This window comes from Salvelinus fontinalis, chromosome 5 (assembly GCF_029448725.1).
Source record: "Salvelinus fontinalis isolate EN_2023a chromosome 5, ASM2944872v1, whole genome shotgun sequence".
Taxonomy (NCBI): domain Eukaryota; kingdom Metazoa; phylum Chordata; class Actinopteri; order Salmoniformes; family Salmonidae; genus Salvelinus; species Salvelinus fontinalis.
Window position 1 is genome coordinate 12,047,100 of NC_074669.1, and position 15,016 is coordinate 12,062,115.

At 46.0% G+C, this 15,016-nt stretch overlaps 1 protein-coding gene across 6 annotated transcripts in view; it reads left to right on the forward strand.

The window, feature by feature from the left end:
* LOC129855118 (semaphorin-6B-like) overlaps positions 1-15,016 on the forward strand; it is a 125,298-nt gene that overhangs the window by 58,594 nt on the left and 51,688 nt on the right. For all 6 annotated transcript variants that reach the window (XM_055922458.1, XM_055922459.1, XM_055922460.1 and 3 more), the window contains 2 exons: positions 10,434-10,560; positions 11,590-11,704. In XM_055922458.1, coding sequence (XP_055778433.1) covers positions 10,434-10,560; positions 11,590-11,704 — 242 coding nt within the window. The remainder of the gene's footprint in view (positions 1-10,433; positions 10,561-11,589; positions 11,705-15,016) is intronic.

Sequence of the window (15,016 nt, forward strand, 5' to 3'; positions counted from 1 at the left end):
TTGAGATACTGACCACATTCAACTTACATTTGCGTGTTCTGCTAGCCTTGCTGTTGTGTTCTTCTTTCCCGACCATTAGGCAGGTTTCTTCTTATCATGTTCATTTGGTGCTGAAGGCCTAACAGTACTGCAGTCATCAGATTCACCCAGGTCTACAGTCAGGAAAAGAGAGGAAGGAAAAAAGGGAAGATGAGGTTTGGTAGAACTAAAAAAATAGCATTAGTATACTGAGGTGTCATTCTGAATCTCATAATGTATACAGCCCTGCCTCTCTTTCTCCCTCTCTCATTCCCTTCTTCTCCCTCACTCTCTCTCGCTTTCCCCTCTATCTCCCCCTTCTGACATCTCCTCCCCCTCCAAATAGAACAGAGGAATTGCTTCCCTTGACATGCTCCCTCCCTCCCTCCCTCCCTCCCTCCCTCCCTCCCTCCCTCTGACAGGCCGAGACCCAGACCATTGTTTCCATTACAATAGATTAATCTTCCCTCGTGATTCACTGAGGGAAAGGGCAAATGGTGGCTGGATGAGAACAAGTTGGGGTATTACATTTCCCAGTCTATTTCTGTAAGATAATACATGGCCTCAGGGGAATTTTAGGAGAATAATCCCATCAAGGTTGGTTGTGTGTGATGCTCAACCATTAGGCAGGTTTCTCTAGTATTTCTAACAGGCTGCAGATCTTTCAGCTTGTCGTCTGGGTTTATAGACGCTCACGGTGATGGATGCTATGGTTGTACTCTGTCACTCCAACGGGTTGTTCTTTTACTTTTACTGCGTGAAGTAGTTTGTATTTCCTGATTTATGTGTAATTTACGTCCCCACTCTCTGATCCCTGACCTGCTAATGATAGCTATAATCTGGGCCGGGGTTAAAGGTCAGGTCACATTTATCTATAGTTGTGATGTGTTTATGTCTCTGTGACAGAACATGTGGTCATAATGGATGGATGGATGGCCACCTAAAGGTTGAAACGTTGTCATAACACTCTTTTTATCTGATCAGCTTTTACAGACGGCCGTTACCAATCCCTATTCCAGACATTCTCAGACAATGGCGTATTCTTCCTGGCTAGTGCTGCTGCCCCACACACTTCTCAGGCTCAGCCTCTCTGTCGGTGTAATGATGATGAGTGAGGAGGTTCGTGGGAGTGACACAGGGCCTGGAGGTGCAGGTCCAGTCATACCTGCAGATATAACTCCTTCATCAACAGTAAGCACATATATAGGACTTTTGTACTCCGCCAAGCCCGGCTCTGCAGTTTTGTCTGCTCAGTGCTCAACTCACACCCTCAACAGTGAGATATATTGTTCTAAGATAATAAGATAAATGCTGAAGGGTAATGCCTTCTAACTGCAATGAGTAGAAACTAAAGATATGTTCCCAGGCAATGCTGCTAATATAAAGAGTGATGTAGCCATGCTATAAGAGGGAATATAGATCCCACTCCATCAATAAACATAGCTATGTTACCATCACCCGTGCAAGGTAATGGGCTGCGTCCAAAGACGACAAACTCTAAGAATGTGTTCAAAGTGACAGTATGTCTGGTGGTGTTACGGTACGTGTGTCTTCTCTACGGTTCCAAACCAGAGACAGAAAGTCTAGAGCACAGCCCTGCAGTCACATCAGTCTTCATGCAAATAGCCATGTTTTGGTTGATTGGACTGGAATCCTGCAGTGTTTTTACATGAGGCGTGAGTGACTGGAATCCTGCAGTGTTTTTACATGAGGCGTGAGTGACTGGAATCCTGCAGTGTTTTTACATGAGGCGTGAGTGACTGGAATCCTGCAGTGTTTTTACATGAGGCGTGAGTGACTGGAATCCTGCAGTGTTTTTACATGAGGCGTGAGTGACTGGAATCCTGCCGTGTTTTTACATGAGGCGTGAGTGACTAGAATCCTGCAGTGTTTTTACATGAGGCGTGAGTGACTGGAATCCTGCAGTGTTTTTACATGAGGCGTGAGTGACTGGAATCCTGCCGTGTTTTTACATGAGGCGTGAGTGACTGGAATCCTGCAGTGTTTTTACATGAGGCGTGAGTGACTAGAATCCTGCAGTGTTTTTACATGATGCGTGAGTGACTAGAATCCTGCAGTGTTTTTACATGAGGCGTGAGTGACTGGAATCCTGCCGTGTTTTTACATGAGGCGTGAGTGACTGGAATCCTGCAGTGTTTTTACATGAGGCGTGAGTGACTGGAATCCTGCAGTGTTTTTACATGAGGCATGAGTGACTGGAATCCTGCAGTGTTTTTACATGAGGCGTGAGTGACTGGAATCCTGCCGTGTTTTTACATGAGGCGTGAGTGACTGGAATCCTGCAGTGTTTTTACATGAGGCGTGAGTGACTAGAATCCTGCAGTGTTTTTACATGAGGCGTGAGTGACTGGAATCCTGCAGTGTTTTTACATGAGTCGTGAGTGACTGGAATCCTGCAGTATTTTTACATGAGGCGTGAGTGACTGGAATCCTGCCGTGTTTTTACATGAGGCGTGAGTGACTGGAATCCTGCAGTGTTTTTACATGAGGCGTGAGTGACTGGAATCCTGCCGTGTTTTTACATGAGGCGTGAGTGACTGGAATCCTGCCGTGTTTTTACATGAGGCGTGAGTGACTAGAATCCTGCCGTGTTTTTACATGAGGCGTGAGTGACTAGAATCCTGCAGTGTTTTTACATGAGGCGTGAGTGACTAGAATCCTGCAGTGTTTTTACATGAGGCGTGAGTGACTGGAATCCTGCAGTGTTTTTACATGAGGCGTGAGTGACTGGAATCCTGCAGTGTTTTTACATGAGGCGTGAGTGACTGGAATCCTGCCGTGTTTTTACATGAGGCGTGAGTGACTGGAATCCTGCAGTGTTTTTACATGAGGCGTGAGTGACTAGAATCCTGCAGTGTTTTTACATGAGGCGTGAGTGACTGGAATTGGGCAGTGTTTTTACATGAGTCGTGAGTGACTGGAATCCTGCAGTATTTTTACATGAGGCGTGAGTGACTGGAATCCTGCCGTGTTTTTACATGAGGCGTGAGTGACTGGAATCCTGCAGTGTTTTTACATGAGGCGTGAGTGACTGGAATCCTGCCGTGTTTTTACATGAGGCGTGAGTGACTAGAATCCTGCAGTGTTTTTACATGAGGCGTGAGTGACTGGAATCCTGCAGTGTTTTTACATGAGGCGTGAGTGACTGGAATCCTGCAGTGTTTTTACATGAGGCGTGAGTGACTAGAATCCTGCAGTGTTTTTACATGAGGCGTGAGTGACTGGAATCCTGCAGTGTTTTTACATGAGGCGTGAGTGACTAGAATCCTGCAGTGTTTTTACATGAGGCGTGAGTGACTGGAATCCTGCCGTGTTTTTACATGAGGCGTGAGTGACTGGAATCCGTCAGTGTTTTTACATGAGGTGTGAGTGACTGGAATCCTGCCGTGTTTTTACATGAGGCGTGAGTGACTGGAATCCTGCAGTGTTTTTACATGAGGCGTGAGTGACTGGAATCCTGCAGTGTTTTTACATGAGGCGTGAGTGACTAGAATCCTGCAGTGTTTTTACATGAGGCGTGAGTGACTGGAATCCTGCAGTGTTTTTACATGAGGCGTGAGTGACTGGAATCCTGCAGTGTTTTTACATGAGGCGTGAGTGACTAGAATCCTGCAGTGTTTTTACATGAGGCGTTAGTGACTGGAATCCTGCAGTGTTTTTACATGAGGCGCGAGTGACTAGAATCCTGCAGTGTTTTTACATGAGGCGTGAGTGACTGGAATCCTGCAGTGTTTTTACATGAGGCGTGAGTGACTGGAATCCTGCAGTGTTTTTACATGAGGCGTGAGTGACTAGAATCCTGCAGTGTTTTTACATGAGGCGTGAGTGACTGGAATCCTGCAGTGTTTTTACATGAGGCGTGAGTGACTAGAATCCTGCAGTGTTTTTACATGAGGCGTGAGTGACTGGAATCCTGCCGTGTTTTTACATGAGGCGTGAGTGACTGGAATCCTGCAGTATTTTTACATGAGGCGTGAGTGACTGGAATCCTGCCGTGTTTTTACATGAGGCGTGAGTGACTGGAATCCTGCAGTGTTTTTACATGAGGCGTGAGTGACTGGAATCCTGCAGTGTTTTTACATGAGGCGTGAGTGACTGGAATCCTGCAGTGTTTTTACATGAGGCGTGAGTGACTAGAATCCTGCAGTGTTTTTACATGAGGCGTGAGTGACTGGAATCCTGCAGTGTTTTTACATGAGGTGTGAGTGACTGGAATCCTGCAGTGTTTTTACATGAGGCGTGAGTGACTGGAATCCTGCAGTGTTTTTACATGAGGCGTGAGTGACTGGAATCCGGCAGTATTTTTACATGAGGCGTGAGTGACTGGAATCCGGCAGTGTTTTTACATGAGGCGTGAGTGACTGGAATCCGGCAGTGTTTTTACATGAGGCGTGAGTGACTGGAATCCGGCAGTGTTTTTACATGAGGCGTGAGTGACTGGAATTGGGCAGTGTTTTTACATGAGGCGTGAGTGAGAGGGATAATTTGTGGAGCGGAGCCTGCACTGGTGGTTGAGTGTTTAGAGTTTAAAGTTGAGCTGACTGGCTTGTCCCTGGGGAGGAGAAGGAGGGAGGGAGGGGATGAGGGGAGGTTAAGCATCCCGGGTCACTGGAGCAGATTTAGGGTGTGCTCAGGAAAGAATCAGTCTACTCTTGGCTCGATGCTCTTCCGCTCTCAGCGCCTTTCCCAGCCTCCAACCTATTAAAGCATTCCTCGCATACTTTAGCTTCACTTTCCACATATCCAACGTGATTCCTTCAGTGCTTTCTGCCTCACTCTGTGCTCTTACCTTCCCTCATTCTCTCTCTTTCTCACTCGCTTACTTTTCTTTCTAACTTTCTTCCTCATTTCGTCTCTCCTTTATGAGTCTCCTCTCACTTTCTGTCCACCCTCACGGAAAAACTGCATACATTTCACGTGATCAGGTGTTCCAAAAACATGTGTTTTCGTGTTTCCATGCGATCTTATGTGACGTTAATATGATAACGTTCTGCGTTTTTCCAGTAAAGGCATCCCTACTGTGAGTGTAGGTAGTGTCTCCTGTTATTGCTACTTGGAAACGCTCCAAACTGGATGAGGCTAGCCTGTCATTGATTCTACACACTCCATAAAGCACACCCTCTCCTCCCTGATATGACAATTAGCCGCTATAAGATCTATGAAGTGGGGCTTGCAGCACGCAAATTAAGGGATTCATTCATTGTGGGAAAAAGAAGAGTACAGTACTTCACTGGTTCAGGCTTTTCAGTTCCCTTTTCCCATGTAGACCTGCTATATACTACGGAGACATATTTAAAATATTGACCAATGCCATTAAGTTTAGATCGCTGGGTTGTAAAGTTCACTGATGAACCCACTCTGGTCATTAGTACTTGTCTACTTGTACCAGAGCTCAGCTATTGATTTACAGTGGAGTCGTGTGTTACCACTGTATAATAAGACATGCCTCATGCAACTGAATACTGTAACACACCACAATATACCTACCAATCTCTCTATTTAGGACATGCATAATCTGGGTTTGCTCTCCAATCCAAGGTGTGATTCATAGGACAAGAGTCTCAGGGCTACGTAATGGAAGCACTTTCTCAGAGTACACACACTAACACCAAGGCTGTAAAGCAGACGCATACAAAGCTCTCCCTCGCCCTCCATTTGGCAAATCTGACCATAATTCTATCCTCTTGATTCCTGCTTACAAGCAGAAATTGAAGCACCAGTGACTAGATCAATAAAAAGGTGGTCAGATGAAGCAGATTCTAAGCTACAGGACTGTTTTGCTAGCACAGACAGGAATATGTTTCGAGATTCCTCCGATGGCATTGAGGAGTACACCATATCAGTCATTGGCTTCATCAATAAGTGCATCGATGACGTCGTCCCCACAGTGACCGTATGTACATACCTCAACCAGAAGCTATGGATTACAGGCAACATCCGCACTGAGCTAAAGGCTAGAGCTGCCGCTTTCAAGGAGTGGGACTCTAACCCGGAAGCTTATAAGAAATCCCGCTATCCCGCTAATCCCGCTAAGCACAGCCGAGAGCTGCCCAGAGACACAAGCCTACCAGACGAGCTAAACTGCTTCTATGCTCGCTTCGAGGCAAATAACACTGAAACATGCATGATAGCACCAGCTGTTCCGGAAGACTGTGTGGTCACGCTCTCCACAGCCGATGTGAGTAGGTCAACATTCACAAGGCCGCAGGAACAGATGGATTACCAGGACGTGTACTGCGAGCATGCGCTGACCAACTGGCAAGTGTCTTCACTGACATTTTCAACCTCTCCCTGTCCGAGTCTGTAATACCAACATGTTTTAAGCAGACCACCATAGTGGCTATGCCCAAGAACACAGAGATAACATGCCTAAACGACTACCGACCCATAGCACTCACGTCTATAGCCATGAAGTGCTTTGAAAGGATGGTCATGGCTCACATCAACACCATTATACCACGAACCCTAGACCCACTCCAATTTGCATACTGCCCCAACAGATCCACAGATTATGCAATCTTTGTTGCACTCCACACTGCCCTTTCACACCTGGACAAAAGGAACACCTATGTGAGAATGCTGTTCATTGACTACAGCTCAGCGTTCAACACCATAGTCCCTTGGTGTCCACATCACCAACAAACTAACATGGTCCAAGCACACCAATACAGTCGTGAAGAGGGCACGACAAAACCTACTCTCCCTCAGGAGACTGAAAAGATTTGGCATGGGTCCTCAGATCCTCAAAAGGTTCTACAGCTGCACCATCGAGAGCATCCTGACTGGTTGCCTAACCGCCTGGTATGGCAACTGCTCAGCCTCCGACTGCAAGGCACTACAGAGGGTAGTGCGAACGGCTACTCTCTGTTGTTATCATCTATGCATAGTCACTTTAATAACTCTACCTACAAGTACATATTGCCTCAACAAACCAGTGCCCCTGCACATTGATTCTGTACCGGTACCCCCCTGTATATAGTCTCGCTATTGTTATTTTACTGCTGCTCTTTAATTACTTGTTACTTTTATTTCTTATTCTGATCCGTATTATTTTTACCTTCAATGTTGGTTAGGGGCTCGTAAGTAAGCAGTTCACTGTAAGGTCTAATGAGCATGTGACTAATAGCGTTGGATTTTATTTGATTTGAGATAGAATTGTGGTCCATGGCATCCTTAATAACGAACAAAAGCATTCGAATTTCCAGAAAATCTAAGCAATGACAAGTATGAGCCGTGTCATTGATGTGCTAAGCATCTCAACCCGGAGTATAGCGTCAATCTTTTTGTTTACCCAGAGCCTGATGCTGCATCGCACTCATTCCACCTGCCTGCCTCCCGCCTGTCTCCCGCCTGCCTCCCTGCCTGGTCCCTGGTTCCTGCCTCTTCTCCTCTGTCCGTCTGGCCCCTGTTCTTCACTCTATCAGCACAATATCACAGAATTTCTAAAGACTTGAGGCATCATTGGCTCTCCCAGTGATGTGTTATTGAAGCCATCAGTGGCGACCGCTCGCTGTCCATTGTGAATACAGCGCCCACAGCCTCCCCTCCATCTCAGACCCTAAATGATTTCTTAACGGCTTTATTTAGGAAATGTCCTGGCTAAATGTCTGTAATTACATTGATCTAGGTCTGTGGGAATGGACAAATGAATGGCTGTGTGTCAAGCCTGCTGGAGTGGATGGGTATTGTAGTAAATACAGTATAGCCTATTACACTGTAATGCTAAGGAATGCTATACAGTAGGCTGGGGCTACAGTTAAACTAAAGGCCACAGGCTAGAATATAAAGGCTAGCTCTGTTCACTGAATTGACTCCACCACAGTCATTTGTCATAATTAGGAAAACACTTCTCTGGATCTGTATGCTGTGTCTGCCCCTGATCGTCTACTGTATCTGCTTAGCTTGTTGTCCCATGAAATCCTAGAGCCCTCAGTTTCTAATTATGCTAATTGAATGTGTGAAGCCTGGCATTTAGTCATACATTATTAATAAATAGACACAATGGAATCTCTGGTAATACCGACTCACCCACTTATACTCTTTATTTTCCTCCACATGTATTTCTCTCTCCTCTTCTCTCATTCCTTCTCTTCTCTCCCCTGACCTCCTTTTCTTCTGCCTGTGACTCTTTCCTCTCTCATCCTCCTCTAATTTTGGGGTTTGGGTGTTGAGCGATTAGTGTTATGGGACTTCTCTTGTTCTGACATCAATGAGAGGAATTTGAGCAATGCTCCGTTAAGATGACCTATTCTGATAAAGTTCATTATAATGATGTCTAGATGGTTCTACAATGGCTGCTTGTGTGGCAATGCTGAGGAGAGAAAGGCAGAGTGTGGGGAGTGTGTGAAAGTGCCTTTATTTGCATTTGTGTCATGCAATGCCTTTGTAACCACAGTAAAATATGGAAAGGGTTTTGAATAAAGAAATCCAAACCTTGAAGATTCAAATATGATAATACCTACACCACTACACCACTGAATAATACCCACTCATTGAGTCATTTGTGTTTGTGCTGTCAGCCACTGTGACTGACAGCTTTTCCCTTTATTGATTTTCAAAACAAATGATTGACCGTGTAAACTGTAATAATGTCAAAAGTTAAAAAAGTGTCATCTTTACAAATATTTTTAAATAGTTCATGTTTTGTTCATCGGTGACACACACTACAGTTCAAAAGTTTGGGGTCACTTAGAAATGTCCTTGTTATGAAAGAAAAGCACATTTTTCCCCGATTAAAATAACATCAAATTGATCAGAAATTCAGTGTAGATATTGTTAATGTTGTAAATGACTATTGTAGCTGGAAACTGCAGATTTTTTATGGAATATCTACATAGGCGTACAGAGACCCAGTGTCAGCAACCATCAGCAACCTGTGCTCCAATGGCACGTTCCAATTGTACGAGATCTTCAGTTTCTTGGCAATTTCTCGCATGGAATAGGATTCATTTCTCAGAACAAGAATAGACTGACGAGTTTCAGTAGAAAGTTCTTTGTTTTTGGCCATTTTGAGCCTGTAATCAAACCCATACCTGCTGATGCTCCAGATAATCAACTAGTCTAAAGAAGAACAGTTTTATTGCTTCGTTAATCAAGACAACAGTTTTCAGCTGTGCTAACATAATTGCAAAAGGGTTTTCTAATGATCAATTAGCCTTTTAAAATTATACACTTGGATTAGCTAACACAACGTGCTATTGGAACACAGGAGTGATGGTTGCTGATAATGGGCCTCTGTACGCCTATGTAGATATTCCATTAAAAATCTACCATTTCCAGCTACAATAGTCATTTACAACATTAACAATGTCTACACTGTATTTCTGATCAATTTGATGTTATTTTAATGGACAAAAAATTTGCTTTTCTAAGTGACCCCCAAACTTTTGAACGGTAGTGTATATTTGTGAACATCCTCACGCTGAGATTTTATGTGAAAAGAACAGAAGCATAATCCTCCAGGAAGAGAGGCATAGAGGGACGCAATGATAAGTATGGAGAGTGCTCTTTCCTTCAGCCACAATAAAGAGCCACTACAGAGCGTAATATACCTTCAGCACTAAGAGCTGCTCTGCTCTAATCTCTTCTGTTCTGGGAGGCGGTTTGAGGTTTATGACAACAGTCAATAGCAATACCCAAGGCTTTCCTCCTCCAAAGTGCAGGAGTGATTTTCTCGATGGATTGGGTGTGCTAACTTAATTTGGCTATCATTTGTATTTCCATGTGCATTACATCCTCTCCCATCCTCTCGTTGTGGCTCAGGCTGCTGTAGAACGGCTTCATAAAAAATACCTGCCGTTTAGTCACCTGCCAGAGATGTGATTTGCGTTGACGGCAAAGATTTAATTTGAGTAAACAGTCACCTGACACACCTCACTCCTCTCTCTCTCTCTCCACCCCCCCTCTCTCTCTCGTTCTCTCCCCTCGCCGTGTCTCTTTTTTTCTCTCTCACTCCCTTCTGCCGTGTCTCTCTTTCTTCATGTCTCTCCCCGTTCCTGCCTCCTTATCTCTCTTTCTCTCTCTCCCTCTTTCTTTTTCACTCCCTCTGTCTCTCTGCATCTACTGCCCTCTTGTTGTAAACCACCCTCCCTCCACTGTGTCTCATGTGTCATTGGGCTCCTGTTGTCTGATCTCTTCTCGTGTTCAGGCTGTTCAGGCTGACTGTGCACTTCTCTTCTCCATCATCTCTGTCTCGCTCTACGTTTTTCTGTCCAGCTGGAGGGAGAGAGATGTTGTGGGGATGCAGACAGGATGCCTGCTTTGTCTGGACAGTCAGTCAGTGTGTGTAGTGCATTATAGTGTGAGCTGGTCACACTAGGTTTGTGTACTGCTATGTCACTGTTACGGCTTAATCTGACTGACCACGCTTTCTCTGTCTTTCTTTATCTTCACAGAGTCTGTGTTCTACTGCTGCCATGGCGACCCTGGCCCCACCCTTCTTCCTGCTGTTTTGGCTCTTCCAATTGGCCAGCGCTGCATTTCCGGAGGAACCGGGGCCTCTGAACTTTATACCCACTGAAGGTAACACCTCTCTCACACACAGCGTGTAGAGTATGGGGTCACTGTCAGGGTCTAACATGGAAGGGGTGGAGTAGTGTGAGGTGTGACTAAAGGGGTCATCTGCAGGATCTATGTTGTGGGAGTGGGTTCAGGGCTGACATGCATAGTGTGAGGAGAAAGGCGTCAGTGAGTTGTGTGGGTGCGAGGTCAGAGTCAGGGTTGAGGTCAGGCTGCTCCCACAGAGGGCCAGACTCTGAGCCTCCATTATAGAAGGGCAGTCTCCAGACCAGAACAGAGTTGGCCATGATTGACCACAACTCAATAGTATCGACCAAGACCTCCCATCTGAATTCAGACCCTTCTCAGGCTAGCAATGCTAAGATGTAGGACCAGAAGGCTCTCTGAAGTTCTGTAGGGTTTTGGATTAGGACAGATAATGGGCCTAGACAGGAAGGCAACAGTCTCAGCATGTCTGTGATGGGTGGATGGGGAACAGAGATGGACAGAACAGTAGGAGGACAGGACACAGAGGGAGGAGAGATTGTCCTTTACTTAGTCCCATAGAGGGAAGCAACAACATAGGCTTATCTGAGATGGGTGGATAGGGAACAGAGATGGACAGAATAGTGGGAGGACACAAAAGAAGAAAGAAGAGGGCACTCTATCACTTACTCCAGTCAAGGCCAATAAGAGATGGCAGCGTTAGACGGTTTCCCATGGTAACTCAGCAGATGTATGGTTCCCTCTCCCCTGTATCCTTCCTCTGCTCTCTCCCCTCTCTGTTCACCCCCAAGATAACTACTGCATGATAACACCATTTTCTCTCTCTACTCCTTCTCTCTCTCATCCCTTTCTCTTCTCCTTCTCTCTCTCATCTCTCTCTCTCATCTTTTGACTATTTTTCTCTCTCCCTCACTGCTCCCTCCTCCTTCTCTCTCTCATCCTTCTCTCTCATCCTCTGACTCTCTCTCTCTCTCTCTCTCTCTCTCTCTCTCTCTCTCTCTCTCTCTCTCTCTCTCTCTCTCTCTCTCTCTCTCTCTCTCTAAACAGTGGTACGGCGGTACCCAGTGTTTCTGGGTCGGCCACATCGTTCATCCCTGAGACAGGAGACACTGCATATTCAGAGAGTTCTCAAGGTGAACCGGACCCTCTACATTGGAGCCAGGTATATTTCTAGCCACAAATATAAATGTTTTCATCAGATTTTAGCCACGAGCATTAATGTATTTATTCAGCCATCTTTAATAATCCTGCATACATTGTCTGTGTATCATCAATCACATATGAAAGTAAATGCCATTGAATCTGAATACATTTGTATCAAATCAATCTCAAAGCTCGCAAAGGACATTATCTGAGCTAGTGGTGGCCGCAGCTATAGAAGTGAGTGCTTGGGGCCTCCCGAGTGGTGCACTGGTCGCAGTACTAACTGTGCCACTAGAGATCCTGGTTCGAGTCCAGGCTCTGTCGCAGCCGGCTGTGACCGGGAGACCCATGGTGTGGCGCACAATTGGCCCAGCGTCGTCCGGGTTAGGGGAGGGTTTGGCCGGCAGGGAAGTCCTTGTCCCATTGTGCTCTAGCGACTCCTCTAGCGACTCCTGTGGCGGGCCGGGCGCAATGCATGCTGACATGGTTGCCAAGTGTACGGTGTTGACACATTGGTGTGGCTGGCTTCCGGGTTAAGCGGGCATTGTGTCAAGAAGCTGGGTTGTGTTTCGGAGGACGCACGGCTCTTGACCTTCGCCTCTCCCGAGTCCGTACGGGTGTTGCATCAATGAGACAAGACTGTAACTGCTGATTGGATACCATGAAATTGGGGAGAAAAAAGGGTAAAAAAAAAAGAATAGTAACAACAACAAAAAAGGAAGTGAGTGCTTGACTCCCACCCGCAGAGTGTCGGTCAGGCCAGGCTGGGCTGAGCCAATCAGGAGACCGAATGTGCTGATTCTGGTTAGACTAGTCTGTTGATGGGTGGTGTTGGACCAGAGGTCACACAGGTGTGGAAGTTTGTTCAATTACATCTGTTGCCATTTCCAACCAGAAATAGAAAACACAAATCAATCTTCTTCTAATGCTCTAAAATATGACTGATGACGTCACAGACAAGCTTAATATTACTGGGAACTTATTAAAAAGACTCCAATGTCTGTGTAGGGCAGACATATGGTGGTGGTTACAGCAGACTAGGTAGCTATGCCATAGACATTCCCAATAAGGAGCCCCATACTGTGTCAGGAAATGACTCGGTCCGTGGCCTTTGGCCTTTCTCTAACCTCAAATCCAAAGGCCTAATAATAAATAATTATGTCAAATCCTGCAGCATTTGGCTCCAGCCGCTCTGGCTACACAGCCTAATAATAAAACCTAGAGGCTGAAGACAGGAGGCCTGTAAGTCACCGCAGCCTGTCTCACTGCAGGTTAGTGATAAAATATAACCACAACCAGGAGACTCATGTTTTAGTACCGCTGTTACATGATAGAAAAGGTCAACTAATGCCTGTCTCAGTGGACCGGATGGTAGTGAAATTCAATAACCAGAGTTAGTGGGAGGCAGAGCGTGCGTGTGTCTGTGTGTATAAATGTTGAGCCGGGCTGCGAAAAGCCAAGCAGATAGACTTAAAAGTGCAAAGGTGCCTGAGTACCTGTGGGGAGGCCGGGCTGATTGCCTGAAAGCTGCAGCAGAGTGGCTGGCCTGATAAGAGGCTCCAGTGAGCCCAAATCCTGTCACCATTAGCTTAGGTGTTCATACTGCAACGATTAAAGCCCTGCCCTAAGCCCCAAGCACCTGTTGGGGAGCTTCTGTCACTCTGTCCTCTCCCATCTATTGGCTGGCCAGAGATGGAGAGAGAGACGGAGGGAGAGTATGGGAGAGAATAATTGGCCCAACTGTCCTGAAAGCCTTATCATATAGGAGGGGACCGGAATCTGAACTTATGAGCAACACTGTAGCCCCCGAACTGGCCCTCTATTAGACCCTGAGCCCGGCGGAGCGAGAGAAAATACACACACCTATTCGCCAGGCGTTGGAACCGGTCCAGGGAACAGAACTGAAAACCAGATTTTTTTTATTTTTATCAAGGAACAGAATTAGAAACGGGAACAAAAGTGATCTATACTGTTCCGGAACAGTTCCATTGTTTTAAATGCATGGGAACCGGTTAATAACGTTATTTTACGTTGCAGGCAACAAAGCGCCTATGGTCCGTCAATGCTAGTGAGGGATAGATACTATAGTTATCACATTTGACATTGGATTTATTAACTACAAAATGGTAAGATATGTTTTTAATTCTGGTGCCGCTCTTCACACACAAGCTTGAGGTCCAACCTTAAGCCAACTCTGAAGTTCAAAGACATTCAAAGTTCCCGCCATAGAAGCCCCTCCTCAGGTATAATTCTGTGGGCCTAATTCAGATAATGCATGTCATAACAAGGTGCCCAGCACTTCAAGCCTCCTCCTCAGCTCTCTCTTGCTCTCTCTCTCTCTCTTTCTCTCTCTCTCTCTCTACTGTATTAGCTCACGCTCCAGTGCTCTCCTCTCTATAAGTAGATGTGTGGACTCCCTGGACCTGTCACACAGCTCCAGATCCACTGGACTAATCCACAGAAATAAACCAATTGAGCAGTGCTTATCCCAAAAGGAGAGAGGCTACCAAGGAACATGGCCAATACATGATTAATTGGTTCCAATTATGGTAAACCGTAAGAGGATTTTGCCATCTGGATTTTGCGAGCAGGAGAGGGGCAGTAGAATCTATCTCTCCATTAGAGGCTGAAGAGTGAGAGTGAGCATAGTCGCTGCCAGACCAGACCATCCGCTGGCGACGGAGAGACACAAACCTCAAAGCTCACAGGGGGATCATCTATGCGACACAGACGCACAGTCGCCACAGACGCTTCAGAATAGAGCTGTCTGGGGTCTGGCTACAGCTGCCCACTCAGCTGTAGGGAGTAACATAGCAAACAGGAAGTAGCATGCAGACAGAGGGACAGCGACAGAGTCACACTCAGTCAGCACAGGGAGGGTCAGGGTCACTGATTGGTCAGAAACTTCTCTTTTTCAGTTTCATCTATTTGTGTGGCGTTCTCTGCAAAGTCAGTGTCTGACAGCTCAGAAAGGCTTAGAGAAGCTCAGCGTCTGAACGGCCCAAAATAGGCATTTGAGAATAATACAACACTTTGGACAGTTCACAGGGTTGTTGCCTATAAATCTGAACGGCAATCCACACACGTATATATTCTGTTAACTCAATTTGCAGGTCTTCAAATGCCAGTCGGAGGACATTTTAGTGGTGGTCAGGGAGATTGATGGCCTAGCCTTCCTTGTGAACATCCTGCAACATAAACAATGTAAAATGCAACAGTAAAGCAGAGAGGTCAATCAAACAGCCTGAAGGAGACAAGAGACGTAGAACAATATTCACTGGCCTCTTCTTCAAACCACAGCAGCCTTAGCTTAGCCACACCCACTGAGAGG